General features: G+C 32.5%; 2 protein-coding genes across 2 annotated transcripts; both read left to right on the top strand.

The window, feature by feature from the left end:
* Positions 1-365: 365 nt before the first annotated feature.
* Positions 366-2,923, top strand: LOC127258264 (pentatricopeptide repeat-containing protein At3g49710-like). The gene is given in 3 exon segments (XM_051285054.1): positions 366-2,276; positions 2,278-2,463; positions 2,635-2,923. Coding segments are annotated over 3 exon segments (2,148 nt in total). The 5' UTR covers positions 366-495; the 3' UTR covers positions 2,816-2,923.
* A 5,969-nt stretch (positions 2,924-8,892) lies between these two features.
* On the top strand, positions 8,893-11,711 carry LOC127257799 (growth-regulating factor 1-like). The gene is made up of 4 exons (XM_051284266.1): positions 8,893-9,542; positions 9,772-9,993; positions 10,102-10,456; positions 10,641-11,711. Exons 1-4 carry the CDS (start codon positions 9,161-9,163, stop codon positions 11,470-11,472), a joined length of 1,791 nt encoding a protein of 596 aa, XP_051140223.1. The 5' UTR covers positions 8,893-9,160; the 3' UTR covers positions 11,473-11,711.
* The last annotated feature ends 5,738 nt before the right edge of the window (positions 11,712-17,449 follow it).

Genomic DNA, 17,449 nt, shown 5'->3' on the forward strand with positions numbered 1-17,449 from the left:
TAATCAATTTTAATTAAATTATAATTTTAAATATTTTTAACATTATATCTCAATAAAAAATATAAATATATAAAACATATCTTAATAAAATATATTTAAATATTATATCTTAATAAAATTATATATAATATAAATAAAAAATAAATATAAGTTTGAATGAGTCAATTAAATTGTTTATATTTATTAATTGTTTAAAATTAATAAATTTACTAAAAAAAAAAATAGTCATTTTTGTGGAATAAAAAAAGAAAGAAAGAAATGAGTTAGTGGTTGGACGGAGGAGTAAAAATTTATCTTGCTTAATTGTTTTGTATCTAGTGAATAAGAAAATCAGGAGCCCTAACCAATCAGTTCTAAAGACCGAAATCCAAAGAAAGGCACTTAAGGTTGTCTGATCCCAAAAAAAAACACATGATTTGACGGTAACAAAAATCGAAGTAAAGTTACTAGCAAATAGAGCTCCACATTATCGAATCGAATGCGAGTGGCGTTCAGATGTTCCAAAGTTCATGGAGCCTTAATGGCTTCCGCCAGATTCTGAAAATCTGCATAGACCAGAGGGACCTCTCCACTGGCAAGTGCTTGCACGCTCTCTACATCAAATCCGCCCTCCCAAACTCCACCTATATTTCCAACCACTTCATCCTCCTCTACTCCAAATGCCGCCGCCTCTCCGCCGCCGGGAACACCCTCCGCGCCACCGCCGCTCCCAATGTATTCTCCTTCAACATTCTCCTCGCCGCCGTCGCCAAACACTCGCCGCCGCATCTTGCCCACAACCTGTTCGACCAAATTCCCCAACCAGATATCGTCTCTTACAACACCTTAATTTCCGCCTACGCCGAATGCGCCGGCGCTCAGCCGGCGATAAAACTGTTTTCCGGCGTGCGGGAGTCGTGCCTTCCTATCGACGGATTCACATTTTCCGCCGTCGTCGCCGCCTGCTGCGACAGCGTCGGATTGATCAGACAACTCCATTGTTTGGCTCTTTCCGGTGGATTCTCCGGCTACATTTCCGTCAACAATGCCTTCATTTCGATGTATAGTAAAAACGGATTCTTTACGGAGGCTTGGCGAGTGTTTTGCGAGATGGACGAGGTTAAAGACGAGGTGTCGTGGAATTCGATGATCGTCGCATTCGGACGGGAGAGAGAAGGGCGTAAAGCTCTCGAATTGTATCAAGAAATGGTCCGTCAGGAAATGTACGTCGACATGTTCACGTTGGCGAGCGTTTTGAGCGCGTTCACGAGTTCGGAGGATTTGATCGGAGGGATGCAATTCCACGGCCGGATGATCAAGTCCGGGTTTCATTACAACGTCCACGTCGGAAGTGGTTTGGTCGATTTATACGCGAAATGCGGCGGCCGTATGTCCGATTGCCGGAAGGTGTTCGAGGCATTTGTCGATCCCGATTTGGTTCTTTGGAACACGATGATTTCCGGGTATTCGATCAATGATGAGTCTTGTGAAGAAGCGATCGTTTGCTTCAAGCGTATGCAGCGCGCCGGTCACGATCCCGACGACTGCAGCTTCGTGTGCGCGCTCACCGCCTGCGCTAAAACGCCATCTCCTTCGAACGGGAGGCAATTACACGGTTTGTTCGTCAAATCCGACGTCAAATCGAACCGAGTTTCGATAGACAACGCGTTGATCGCGATGTATTCCAAATGCGGGAATTTGATCGACGCCGAGACGGTATTCAATCGAATGCTGGATCATAACGTCGTGTCCTACAATTCGATGATCGCGGGCTATGCTCAGCACGGCCGGGGTGACGAATGTCTGTCGCTTTTCGAACATATGCTCAAGGAAAACTTCGATCCCACATCTATTACCTTCGTATCGGTTCTTTCTGCGTGCGCGCACACGGGGAGAGTTCGGGAAGGGCGAAGATACTTCGGTATGATGAAGGAAAAGTACGAAATCGAACCCGATACGGAACATTATACGTGCTTGATCGATCTTTTGGGTCGAGCGGGGAAGCTTGACGAAGCCGAGAATGTTGTTAAATCGATGCCGTGCAACCCGGGCATCATGGTTTGGGTGTCGTTGCTTCGGGCATCCCGATCGCACGGCGACACGGCGCTCGCCGAGAAGGCTGCCGTTGAATGCCTCCGGCTTGACCCATCGAATGCCGCGCCGTACGTCGCGCTCGCGCACATGTACACAGCTACGCGAAGATGGGAGGAATCGGCGAGGATCAAGAAGTGCATGAGGGACAATGGCGTCAAGAAAACGCCGGGATGTAGTTGGATCGAGATCGACAAGAAAGTTCACGATGGTGGTGAGGATCTATGAGTTTTGGGCAGAGATGTCGGGAAAGATGAAGGATGCCGGTTACGTGGCCGATACGAGATGGGTTTCGGCGTGGGAGGACGACGGCTGCGACGGATTGGGGGAGGAGGAGAAGGAGACGATGGTGATGCATCATAGCGATAAATTGGGGGTGGCGATAGAGCTGGAGTAGAGCTATTAAATGAATCGACTAGCTCGCGAACTAAACTCGAGCTTGAAAATTATTTTTTCACAAACGAACCGAGTTGAGTCTGTACTGCTAATAAGTTCGAGTCGTTTAACAGCTCTGGCATAGTGTCCGCCGGAAAAAAGTGGTCCGATGGTGGTGATGCTAATAAGTTCGAGTCGTTTAACAGCTCTGGCATAGTATCCGCCGGAAAAAAGTGGTCCGATGGTGGTGATGAAGAACTTGAAAATGTGTGCCGACTGTCATAATGGTTTGAAGGTGTTGTCTGACGTGGCGCATCGGAAAATTACGGTGAGGGATTGCCGTAGGTTTATCACTTTGAGGATGGGCTAGTAGGCGGCTGGGTTTTGAACCCATAACCTTATATGGTCACGAGTTTAACCCGTACGCTACTAAGTCATTTCTTACGGAATTTTTTGCCATTTTTTTTATTTGTACAACGTGTTGAGTTGGTATTAGTACAATTAATTATAATAACAAATAATTATATTTTAATATTTAAGTAACTAATGAGTCTAATAAAAAGTAAAAAATATTATAAATTATACTCTCTTTGTCCCGGCTATCGTGTACCTTACCTTTTACTGTATATACAAAAATTTATGAGAAATATAATTATTAAATAATTAAGAATATATTAGTGAAAATCATTATAGTGTAATAAGATTAATTTTAGATTAAAATTAACATAAGTAATTAGTCTAATAAAAATAAATTAAAAAATTTAAAATGAGATTAAAGTGTATAATTTTTTTTAAAAAAATGACAGAATAAGTGAGATATACCGAAATGAAAAGTTGAACATTGTAAGTGGGTCGAAGGGAGTAAAATTTAAAATATGATTAAAATATAATATATTTTTTCAAAGAAGGAAAGTGACATAATATACGAGATAGACGAAAATGAAAAATATGACATAATATGTAGGACGGAGAGAGTAAAAGACAAGATATACATCCTCTTCCATTATTCTCTAAAATACTCTATTCGTCTACTCACAAAATATATATTTCTATTTTAGATTATCTAATTATTATAAAATAATCATTTAAAAAATATTTCACTTTTTTTTTCCGTAAAAATCCTACTTTTAACATTACATTATTATTTCTAAAAATAATACAAAATTATTTTTATATTACTTTTAATTATTTATTACAATTAAAATACTATTATCCTACAAGTTTTACGCTAAAAGCAAATATAAATTTATAAAATAAACGAAGGGAATATATAATAAATTAAATAATAGTATAAGATTAACTTAAACACAAGCAAACAAGGGTGTGTTTTGTTCTGATGAATTTGAAAAAAAATTAGTTTGAGTTTGATATGAAAATAATGTTTGATGAGATATTTTGTGAGAAAAAAAAATATATTTTTTTCGAAAAATATCGAATCCAAATAATAAAATTTAGAAAAATTTTGCTGAAGAAACATACCCTAAATATTTTGTACAACTTAAAAGAAGAATGGAGAGAGGGTAATATAATGGATGTTTGTTTGTTTGTTTTTTTTTTTTTTTTTTTGTTTTGGGCCAATCCAATTATATTTTTCTGTTTGAAGCCTTGAAACTAAAGCCCATGTGACTAAATAAAATATTATGTTTCTTTTATTTTATTTTATTTTTTGAACAATAATTTGAATATAATATTATTTAAAAAATAAAACTAGTTTATTTTTATACAAAATAACCATTGTTACATAATAAAATTTGACGAAAAAGTGCCTTTTTTTTTTCTTTCTTTCTTTTTTTTTTTAAAGTTTACAATCAAATTAAATTTTATTATCTTTACATATTTGAATATGAATGGTTTCTTCATGTGAGCTTCTATATCAGTAAGGTTGACTGTCTGATGAATATAAAAGATGATTATTTTATTAATAGTATTTAAAATAAAAATTAAACACTTTTACAAAATCATTGTCAAAGATCAAGATAAATCTAATGTAAATATTTATTTTATTTATAATACTATGTTTAAATATTAATTCAATACACATTATATTGTTAAAAAACATTACTATATGAAAAATGAAGGGGTTGTTCAATTGGGTGTCTTTTGTGTATGTGTTAGTGGATTTGAATATATTTTTTTAATTAAATTATTATTGAATATATTTTAATATTTTATATAATAATGAATGTTAAATTTATTATATGTTTTCGAGAAAATTAAAAATTTTTAGAAAACAGGAAATACAAAAAAAAAAAAGAAAGAAAAAAGCAACTTCTCATTTTTATTCACAATTTTACATCTTGCAATGTTGTTCTAAATTTATTTTACTTAAATACATGTTACAACATTTTTGTCTTTAGTTTGACTAAAAGTTCACTTTATTATTATTCCTTTTTCAAGTTTTATTTATTTATTTATTGCAGTCAATCTTCATAATTCTTATTAATATATAAATTTTTTTATTATAAAAGTGTCGCATTTAACTATTTAATTAGTCCTCTAATTTATATTTATTTTTATTTTTAGATTATCATAAAAACACATTTTTATTTTTTTATTATTAAAAATATACCATTTTTTTTGGATTTTTAATATAAAATATAAAAAAGAATAAATATTAAAACTAAAATTCATATTAAATAATTGAGCACATATTTGAAAAACAGATAAATACTATTTAAAAAAAAATACAAAGTAAAAAAAAACTATCATGAATTTGATTTTTATTTAAAATCAAAATTATCAATACCGTTCTCAATTACATACACTATTTTTTCTTCATTAAGCTTTTTATAAAAAAAAGAAAATTGCAAAAAATATTTTTTATTTATGCCAAATTATCATTTTTGTTTTATTTTGATGGCAAAATATATTATATGCGATTACAAAATTTATCATTTTTGTCCTTTGGCGGCACGTTATGTTCACACAATAGTTGTTACACAGGTGATCCAAGATCAGAAATAACGAATATGTAAAATATAGTTTACTAACTATATAAATAAATGCTAAAAACAAGAATTAAATATACATAAATGAGATTTTTTTACCGTTTTTCCATAAAAAAGTATTATTTAAATTAAATTTTAAATTGACACTTGAATTTCAAACCAAAACCAGACCCATGTTTTTTTGCATTTTGATTTTAGTTTATATAATAATTGTATATTGCATAATATTTTTTTTATTTTTTTTTATAACTTATCTATAGTTTGAAAATTATCATCAATACCTATTATTTAGAAATTATGCAATACTCCGTCTAATCAACATAAATTAATTTTATAAAAAAATAAGAAATTTTAAGTGTAAATAAAAATATTTATTTATTAATAAATATATTTGTAAGAAATACTCCATATGTTATAAAATTATTAAATTGATTTATATTTATTAAATATATTTTAAATAAATACTATTATATATTAAAAAACATTAAATTAAAAATTTGTCAATTTGTTTCTATATTTTCAAATACCAAAATTTTACAATTTGAATTTGTATTTTTTAAAAAAAAATACATTTTTTTTTCTCTAGTAAAATATCATATCATATACTCATTTCGTTCCACCGTACATGACTCATTTTTTTTTTCAAGACTCATAAAAGATGACTTTAGTAAATTTATCTATTTTAAACATATGACAAATACTACAACACCCGGCTCTAAGGGTTTCATTTACTTTTTGTGTGTTAATATTTGAATATCAATTTTTTTATATCAAAATATAATACAAATTAAGAAAAAATTGCAAAAATACTTCTATTAGTGTCTTATAATATTAATAGAAGAACATTTGTATAAAAAATTATAAAAATATAAAAATATTTTTAATGTTAAGTACAATAACACAAAAAGTAAATGTGACATTTATAGGCAGACGGAGGGAGTATAAATCAATTTACTTGAATTTCTAACATCTTACATGACTCATTCAAAATCTCTTTCTAATAAATATTTTTTATATATATTTCAAACTATTCATTTATTATAAAATTAGTTTTAAGGTAATTATAAATAAATATATATTTGATTGATTTGTATTATATAAAATTTTATTATTTACAAAATGATATTCATATTGTATATATATATATATGTTACGATGTAATGCTAAAAATATATAAAATACTAACAATATTAAGTGATATAAAAAATAATATTTCAATTTATTATCAATAATTTACTAATTTACATTATCTAAAATATCGTATTTTTTTTTTTTTTTTTAAAAAAGGATCATTCGACTCAACGAAAATGTTATTATTTTAATACTAAATTCATACCAAAATTTTCAAATCCATAAAAATAAACACATCGGTGGTAACGTTATAAAAAAAAAAGCAAAAATAAATTAAAATAAAATCGGTGGTAACGTTATAAAAATAAAAAATAAAAAATAAAACAAAATAAAATCGGTGGTAAATGTATACAGATATAAAGCGAGCGTTACGTTGTATGCTAAAACAAAATGAACTGTTGAGGATGATGCAAGCATTGTATATCACTCGACAAGTGTACAGTGCAGTTAGCATACTTGGCAAAATTGGTATCGCATTCCAAACACGTGTAAAAAAATACCGTTGAAAGAAAAAAAAAAAGAATAAAAATAAAATGAAATACATTTGCAATGATATCATCGAAATTGAATGAAATAAATTTTTGAATTTTTATTTTATATATTAATATGAGAAAAAAATAGAGTGGAAAAAGATTCTGGTAAAATTCTAAATATTTTATATTTAAATAATTAGGTCACGTGAGCGTGAGCTGGACCCCTCTCTTGCGAAAAGAAACCTACATTTACTAAATATAGTTAGCGGTGCGGAATGACGAAACTGCCCTCCAACAAATTGGATTCGTGTTTGTTTGTAATGAGAAGTGGTGGAGAAGGAAAACTTTAGTGGAAGCAAACTCGGAGCAGTTACAAAAGTGGATTGAAAGAAGAAGAGTAAAACAAAAGCCTATTGTCTATACTCTCTATAAATAAATAATTAAATAAATATATATGTGAATTAATCTATTTTTAGATTCAACTTTTTTTTTTTTTAAAAAAAATTGATTGGAATTTTTGTTTTCTGGTTAAAAATAGATTTTTATTTTTATTATATGTATATTTATATTTATTATTTATTACAAGGGTTCTCTATTCTTCCTCGCGTTCTCCGCCATCCCAATTTCTTATTTTTGGTGTCCTTACTTTTGATTTAAACTAATATTAATACTATTCGATTTATTATTTAATTTATATAGTTTCAATAAAATCGATTTTTTTATATAAAATATTACATTAAAATACTACTATTAAATTAAAATTTTAATGATTTTAATTCACAATACACTATTTTTTTAGACCTTTTTGTATCTACTTTATTTATTTATTTTTAAATAAACACACTTAGAATCGATGTGATTAATGTAAGTCATGAGTTTAATTGGTACAAGTCTAGTCTCTTGAATATATCATATCTATTACATAATTATTACAAGAATAACATTTACTACACAATATTGTATAGTAATAATAATAATAATATTACAAGATAAAATAATTTTTATTTTTTTTATTATTATCATTAACTCGAATTCAATAAACACATCATTAACTGCCGCTCATTTACTACATCAATTACAAGCTGATGAACAAATTTGGGTCTTTATTATTTTCCACAAATGTCTTGGTAAACTTAAATATAAAATAAAAAAAATTCTTATATAAAGGTGTATTTGATTTGTATTTTGTGTTTGTGTATTGTTTCCTGTATATTGTATATTGTATATTTTTTTATGTAAAAAACAATATATTTTTAATTAGAATCAATAAATTTGCATTAGAGATGTATTTGATTTTGATTTGAGTTTGAGATTTTAGTTTTAGAATTTACTTTAAATTAAATATTATTTTAATATAATATGGTGAATATAATAATTATATTTTTCATTTTTACAAATTTTTAATTTGAAATATTAAACAAACAAACCACTGTCGTTCCAAAATTATTCTACTATTGTTTATAAGAAATGATTTGATAGTATGAGATGGATAAACTCGTGACTGTTAAGTAATGAAATCTAATTTAGAGGTTATTAAGTTAAGTTTCAAATTTTTATGTTATAAAAAAAATCATCATACCACCGAAGAAGTCGTGCCTTCGATTTGGGATTGTGTTTACATTTTGTCAAATAATTTTTTTTTTAAAATTTTAAAAATTTTATATTCACGAAGCGTATAGTTATTATTGGTAATTCTAAAAAAATAAAAAGTCGAAATAAATGAAAACTCTTAGCTAACGCACACACAGCCGTTGAACTACTCTCTCCTCTCTCTCTCTCTCTCTCCTCTCTCTCTCTCCTCTCTCTCTTTCTCACTCCTACTATTTAATTATTTTAGAGGTCATTATATCTTTTTCCAAAGCCTCAACCTTCCTTGCTTCTCCCCAACTACACAGCCCTCTCTCTCTCTCTCTCTCTCTCTCTCACTCCCTCACTCTCTCACTATAACTACACACTCACTCTCTCACTATATATATATCTCCTTGAAAAAGAGATCTCTTGGAGATCTTCTCGACCCTCAGCCTATTTTCTGCCCCTTTCTTTCTTCTGCTGCCCGCTTTTAACATTTCTCTTCTCCTCCTTCAAATGACCTCATTCTTCTCCTCCGCCATCGCCGTCGTCTCGCCGCCGCTCCGCCACTAAACCCCCCACTCTACACCCGCCATGGATTTCGCCCCCCCCTCACAGAACAAACAAACTTCGCCGGATCAGGATGCCCCCGCCCCCCCCGAAAACCCCCCCGGATCTGAAAATCTGAAGCGCCACCGACCCATCCCCGCCGCCGGCGACGGCTGGAGTTTCCCCAAATTGCCCCGCCCCGCCGAACCTGATTACTCCTCAAAAGCTCCCCTGATTAGGCAGCCCCATGGCTTCGGGAGATCCAATCTCTGGCCCGCCGACGACGGCCAGAAAATGCTTTCTTTCTCCTCCTCCACCACCGCCGTCTCTGCCGGAGGCGGCTCCGGCTCCGGTTCCGGCTTCGGCTCCGGCTCCGGCTCCGGCAGGAGCATCACATTCTCCCAAGCCCAAGACGAGCAAGATAAAAGTATCTTCGAACTTTACTTAATATTATTATTATCATTATTGTTAGTATTTATTGCTGTTGGTTAATGCGTATTTTTGGGGGTGAGTTCAATTTGCTATCTATTATTACATATCTGATTTGATTACGAATTCATTAATTAATTGCTTACGAATCCGTTGGTTGTCCGAAGGAAAATCCCTTAAATGTAAGAAATTGATTTTGTTTGTTTGGTTCTTCTTTCTTCGTCGAGGTGGTTTCGTTCGCGGAGTATCGTCGTCTCCATACGCAAACGCAAACGCAAGAATGAGAGGTCCCTTCACTCCATTACAATGGATGGAATTAGAACAGCAAGCCCTAATTTACAAATACCTGGTCGCCAACGTTCCTGTTCCTCCTCACTTGCTCGCCCCTCTCCGGCGACCTGCCCCCGCCCCCACCTTCGCGTCGCCGGCGGCCTTCGCCTCCCACATCTGTAAGCTTCTTCTTCTTCCATCATCGTCGTAATTTCCGAAACTAAATTCAATATATACATATATATATATGTATGTATGTATATGTGTTGAATTGACTGGAGTTGCAGTGGGGTGGGGGGGACCTTACCCTACGGGGAACGCCGGCGGAAGCAATGATCCGGAGCCGGGGCGTTGCCGGAGGACCGACGGGAAGAAGTGGCGATGCTCGAGGGACGCCGTCCCCGACCAGAAATACTGCGAACGGCACATCAACAGGGGAAGGCATCGTTCAAGAAAGCCTGTGGAAGGCCAGCAGACTGGCCACGCTGTCGCCGGCCCCAAAGTGGCGCCGATTGCTCCTTCCTCATCTCCGGCAGCATCGGTGATGCCCGGCGTCAGCGTCGGCACTGCCGCCGCAATGCACCAGCATTTTGGTCAGCATCCCATTACGGGTGGTCTTTCTACCAACAATCTTGTCGCCAGGTCGTTTCAATTTCCTTAATTTGTCGATTCTCTAATGAATGCGCGTGTCGTAAGCAATTGAAATATTTGGATTCGTTAAGCTGCATTTATGCGCAATCTTTGTCGGGCTATGATTTTGTTCGTTATGACTCGAATCTCTGCTAGATTTCGATGTCTAATTCGGGTAAGTTTACACGTGCTGTAGGTCCCAAGCGTTCGACAGCCTTTCGTTATTACCGAACCCAACGGTCGGTCTGAAGTCTAAAGATGCGGCGGCGTCGTCAGCATTTGCCGTTCAGAAGCAAGATTTGTCGCAGTACGAAGAACCAACCAGCTCGGAGTTTGGACTTTTCCTGTCCGAGGCGCTCCTCAATTCCAACGAACGACTTCCCTACATCGACGACGACGACCATTCCAACGCTTTCCTCAATTTCGACGACAAAGACGCAACCGAAAATCAACTCATCCACCAGTTCATCGACGATTGGCCGAAGGATCAGTCCCACCGCCCCTCGGCCACCTGGCCGGAGGAAATGAAATCCGACTGGACCCAGCTCTCAATGTCGATCCCCGCAGCTACCGAATTTTCGTCGTCGTCTGCATCCCCGGCACAGGAGAGATCCGCCATTTCGATCCCGAGGCCCGGCCAGTCGGTCCAGATGAGCCTCGGCATGAGCAACGATTTCGGACAGCTGATTCATAAGCAACCGCCGTGGTTCCCGGTGACTTGGGGGAATCCGATGGGCGGACCCCTCGGCGAGGTCCTGATTAATACAACACCCGGCGCGGAATCCGTCGAGAATAACCCGACTATCGATGCGGGCCCGATGAAAACTACCTGGAGGAACAACAGCCCGCAGATGGAGCTGTCGCCGAGCGGGGTTCTGCATAAATCGAACTTCGTTTCGCTCTCGAACAGCTGCTCCCCCAGAAGCCCGCCCAGCATTGCTACCGATGACAAGAACGCTGCCGCCGCTGCCGCAGCAGAAAAGGCTCGTCTCTGCAACGAATTTGTCGCCAATTCTGCGGCGATGTAACGGCTGCCGCCGCCGGGTGGGATGTGTATCTGTTGGATTATGTATGTTTAATTTTCGTTTTCTTGATTCCAATAATGGAGTCGTGGACTTGTTTTTATTTATTACCTGCTTTGTTTGTGACATTGGTGGTGCTTGTGATTGTGTTTGAGCTTGGGTTCGGACATGGTTTTTTTTCTCTTTTAATGTGGTTTTGTGTGTGCTTTTATAGGATGCAATATGAACTAAAGTGAGATATTAGAGTTGGGCGTCAAGATGAATTTAAGTTTTTTTATTTTGGGCTTGAATTAAAATTTCAAAAATATTTTTTACAAAAACATCAAACCTGTGGAACTCAAAATTTAAAAATATTTTTTAAAAAATTTATTGAACTTCAAAGTTCAGCATTTCAATGCCATATCAGCATATCTCAACATTTTTGTGTTGAATAATACCTCAAAAAATAGTAATTGTTTGTATTTTAATTTAATAGTGATTGAGAAGCAAATTAACTATGTAACTACAAAATTTTGTTATTGAACAATATAAAAAAAATATTAAAATATATAAGTATTACTATTATTATTATTTAAAATATATTAAAGTGAGAATTAATGTTTATGATTGTGGGATGGAATTGTGATTAGAAAATAAATTGAATCGTATTTATTTTCAAGAAAAATATAACATTTAGTTTATTTATTTATTTTTTTTTTTGAGTATAATTGAACCAAATTGTAAATACAAAAATCACATTACGACCAATTGTCAAATTACATTCCTACGGTGGAGAGTGTGTGAAAGGCAGTGAAACATATATATATATATATATACACACATACATGATATATATATATATATATGTATATATAAACCCTAGAATATCTTTGAAGTAAATCAATCACACTCTACAGCAGCATATATCCAAATGATCAAATCAATCCCAATCCTCTCAATCTGTTCTTGATATTCCATAGATCAATTAGTCTCCTCTTCGTCAAGATTCCCAAGATGAGCGATCAAGAACCCCAACCTCCAGCTGATTCCATATCCAACAATCATCAACAATCTTCTGGAGGTTTCAATCCTAATCATCATCAAGAACGTCAACAACCACCCAATTCTTCTGCAGCTTTCAATTATCCTAATACTAATAATAATGGAGAACATCATCAGCAACCAGCTAATTCTTCATATGCAGCAGATCCACCCTCAATTCTGACGCCTATACTTCCGAACTTCTTCCTCGACCTCGTCCAAATCAATCGTATTCTTCTTAACTGTCACGTCCTCCTGCCCGATATTTTAGAAGGGCATTATTCAAATCTGGTGGACATTATTACAAATAATAATAATTGGACGAACCGCATGGAATGGCGACGACTACGATGGTCCAAAATGCAAACCCTAGTCTGATCAGGGCCCAAGTAGTCTCCCAGTTGCAGCAGCAACCTTTCTGCCCCATTCACGAGTCCGCCGGCGCCGGAGAAGGAACATCCCGTAAACGGTCCGCTTCCGATATGAACAATTGGTCCCCAGCCCAAAGTCTTAATGATACAATCCAGAAACAAATCATCAATGATAGCAACCAAAATCCAAGAAATCCGTGGACGGAAGTCCCGATTATGCTGGAGGGGAGCACTATTCCGGCGGCATCGACTGCCGGCAGAAACACTCCGGCGACTAAAAGTGCCCGAATTGAAGGCACTCCCGATGGTTGCAAATGCGCTTGTTGTGGTAAACTCTTCCCTACAGTGAACGATCTAGAACGCCATTGGTTTGAGGACAAATGCTGGAATGTGGACGACCGAAACAAAAGGTCATAACGGTCGGGATTATTATGAATTGTATGTACTGATCGATTGCCTTAATAATAATTGCCTGAATATAAGAAAACAGCACAAATTTTGGCATCTCTCTTGGATTAGATGATTGGAATCAATCTATTTCTTTCTCTTCAATTCTTCTTGATTTATTGATGGCATTCTTGTTCTTGAACAAAGGGTTCTCAAGATTAATTAAAAGTTAGAATTATTCTTAATCAGTCAATTACTTAATTGACATCATCATCATCATCATCATCATCATCAAGAAATTAAATCCAGATTGGCCAATGGTGTATGTGTATATATAATCGTAAGGCTGGTTGATAATTATGAAAGAAATTAAAGGATTTGGAAGCAGCAGAAGGTTGATGATTATTGGATTTGGAAGCAGCAGAAGGTTGATGTTCTTGATCGCTCATCTTGGGATGGATGGAACAAAGAAGACGGAGAGGAGACTTAGAATTGGAATATCAAGAACAGATCGAGAGAATTGGGATTGATTTGATTTGGATATACTTCAATTCTTGCCCTTTTTTTTTTTTATATATATATATATATATATTGAAAAAATCGTAAAAAAAATATATGATGCCTCATCGAACATCTTTCCATCGTCCTAACAACTTCTTGTAAAAAAAGTGTGTGTATAGCTCTTGGTGTATAGAGAGTGAGTTACTAATGAGGGATGTTCTAACCGAGTCTGGCACATGCTAAAATATATCCATACAAATAGACTCCAATTTTAATAAATCTAACATAATTACACAATAGTAATTGAACCCAAGATTGCGATCTTGATCATGATCTTGAAGTCTTGGATGCAATCAATGGGTCAGATGATTCCTCTTTGAACACTTCTCCGTCAACCTAAAAACTCTTTGGCGCTAACAAGAAACTTGCTAGTACATTTTCGCACACAAGCCTGCTAAAATAGAAAGCAAAAGCACCATAAGAATGTACCCGACAAAAGTAGAGTATCTATATAGCTCTTTGTAGTGAAGTTGATCAGTTACAGAACAGGGGTCCTCTCCTATATTATATAGATACTTTAATAGATCGGGCTTAACACATGACAAAGTATATTCACACTCGTTTAGATTCTATTTATATAGTAGACAAATAAAGATAAACTATACAAAAAATATGGATAAATCAAGTATATTTGAATAGACATCTACTCAGCTAAGAAACGATCTTTCTTTGAAGAACAATAAGTTCACTGCCCTTTTTTTTCTATAATGAAGTATGAAAAAAAATAAATATATTGTCTAAATTTGGAATAAAAATCCTATTTACTAATTATAATTGATCATATTCATAATTATAATACACTATAATATATTATTTCTTTATTATTAATCGACTTGATCGCCTAATCAATAATATTATAAATCCAATACTAAAATATTTTTGAACTTTGTTCAGCAATCCAATACCATATCAACATATCTCTATATTGTGTTGAATAATACTTCAATAGTAGTAATTGTTTATATTTTAATTTAATAGTGATTGAGAAACAAATTAATGATGTAAGTTCAAAATTTTGTTTATCCAAATCAATTAATATTTTAATAAATTATCCATAATTAAATATTATTTTGGGATAACAAAATTAAAATATATAAGTATTACTCCTTCAGTCCCACAATAATTGACATAATAATTTTTTTTCTGTCTATCTAGTAACAATCGATACTTTTTTATTTTGGGTAAAACTTACTAAATCAGAATATATTTAACATATATAAATCTAACTTTTTATATTTTAAAATATATTAAAGTAATTATGAATGTTTATGATTTTTGGATGGAATTGTTATTAGAAAATAAATTGAATAAGTTATATAATTAAATCAAATTGTAAATACTAGAATCACAATATGACCGATTGATAAATTAATTCATCTTCTTTAATAGTATTGAGAATTATAATACTAATTCACTCTTAATACCTAGTAATATTTTTAAAATAAAAAATAATTAACATCTTTAACATGTACTTCACACTTTTATCTCACCACATCACTTAAATAAATAAAATAAATATATATTTCTCTCTCCATGATATAATCTAATTTTCAAATTATTATACTTAATATTATCTACTTAAAATTTCATGACAAAATCAAATTTTGGAGCGGAGGAAGTATTATATTAGATATCATTTAAATTTAAATTTAAATTTTAAAAATAAATAATAAAAAATTCAAGGCGGACCCATTAACGGTAATCCAATAAAACATAAAAAGCCACACAAAATTCAATAAATCATATTGCAATGACTTTTTAGATTTTTAGATGTTTGGAATAAAATAACATTAAATTTGACAAAAATAAATACTGTCTGAAAAAAAATCTAATTTGAACTTTCAAATTAGACCTAAAATAATTTTGGTCTGGCCAGCACAACTCATTTGAAAAATCATATCAAGTTCGGGCTCGTTAAAATCGGACTGTACTGACTTGGTCCAATATATATAAAAAATAAAATTATTAAAAATAGATTAATGAGTATATAATAAAGTAGAAATAAAACAAATTAAAAGTAGCTCAATTGGTAAGATGTGTTTGTTTCAAGGATTTTGGAAGACTTTCACTATTTACACAAAATGTTTTTTTTTTAAAAAAATATATTAAATCAAACATTTAATATTTTATTAAAAATTAATTTTACATTCAAAATATCAAATTTATACTTATTTATATCAAATTATTAAACTATTCCAATTTAAATTTTTACTATTCAATTCTTAGATTAAAATCCAAACCTCCAAACGAACACACATTAAAGGTGCAGTCGGTCACAACAATTCTCCCAATGAGAATTTCGACAAATAATTTATTTTTCAGCAACAAATACCCATCGTGTATATGATATTTTCAAATGTTAAATTACATTTAGGAGATATATAATAACAATCAAGAATAATTGCATATAACTTTTTTAAATAGAAGAATCCTAATAGCTTAAATTCTAGTGTGATAATAAATACTTACCTGCGTGACATTCTACAATTGTAGCTTACAATGTACTCCTTCCGTCTTAGAGACCGTGTCTGCTACACTGTAGACACTGTATTTCAGGGGTATAATAAGTAGATAATTAAAAATATATTAGTGAAAATAATTATTCTATAATATAAATAATTATAAATTAAGATTAAGATAACTAATTAGTTTAATTAAAATTAAAAAAAATTAAAAAATTTAAAATGAAATTAAAGTGTGTAATCATTTTCCAGAAAAGGATAGTGACATGGTATGTAGGACGGACAAAAACGACAATATGAATATGGTATCTGTGACGGAGTGAGTATTTGGGAGGCCTTGGCCAAACAAATATTTCGATAAGAGCCTATAAGGAATTCCATTAATAACTGAAGTTTTGATTTGTTGGAAAAATCGAATAATCTTAGTTTTAAATTTAGGAATGAATGATAGTTTGTGATATAACATTAGGAGAAAATAATATATATTTATAAAAAATACTCTCTCCCTTTTATTTAGTGTGTCGATCTTTTTATTTTCGTTTGTCTTATTTATTTGTTCAGCTTTTTTTTTAAAAAAAAATATTATAGTTTAATCTTATTTTAAATTTTATAATTTTAATTATACTAATTAGTTATCTTAATCTTAATTTAAAATTATTTTTATTAAATAATTATTATTTTCACTGGTACAATTTTTTATTATTTACTATTTATAAATGATTTTTATACTAAAATAATTACAATTTAACTTTAATTTATACTAGTAAAGTCATTCATTGTTTTTTAAAAAGAATTAATTTAAATAATATTTTAATATTATATTATGTAATATATATATATATATTTTACCTTAAATAATCAACACTCCATACGATATAACGGTGTATATATATAATTTGATTATTTGATTATATGTGTATATATAAACCCTAGAAAATTAAAGTAAATCAATCACTCTACATGCAGCAGCATCCAAATCAAATTAAATCAAATCAATCCCAATCCTCTTCGTCTTCGTCTTTATCAAGATTCCCAAGATGCGCCATCAAGAACATCAACCTCCAGCACCCCAATCCAATAATCATCAACCTCAACAATCTTCTAGAGGTTTCAATCCTGATCATCATCATCAAGAACATCAACAACCACCCAATTCTTCTGCAGCTTTCAATTATCCTAATA

This window comes from Andrographis paniculata, unplaced genomic scaffold (genome assembly GCF_009805555.1).
Source record: "Andrographis paniculata isolate CXL003 unplaced genomic scaffold, ASM980555v1 Contig59END, whole genome shotgun sequence".
In the NCBI taxonomy this organism is placed as follows: Eukaryota; Viridiplantae; Streptophyta; class Magnoliopsida; order Lamiales; family Acanthaceae; genus Andrographis; species Andrographis paniculata.

Excerpts from the sequence above, each read along its gene's own strand:
- LOC127257799 (XM_051284266.1), top strand. The coding sequence starts at position 9,161 with ATGGATTTCGCCCCCCCCTCACAGAACAAACAAACTTCGCCGGATCAG. Across the intron at positions 9,543-9,771 it reads CCAAGACGAGCAAGATAAAA|GTGGTTTCGTTCGCGGAGTA; the intron begins GTATCTTCGAAC and ends TTCTTCGTCGAG. Across the intron at positions 9,994-10,101 it reads GGCCTTCGCCTCCCACATCT|TGGGGTGGGGGGGACCTTAC; the intron begins GTAAGCTTCTTC and ends CTGGAGTTGCAG.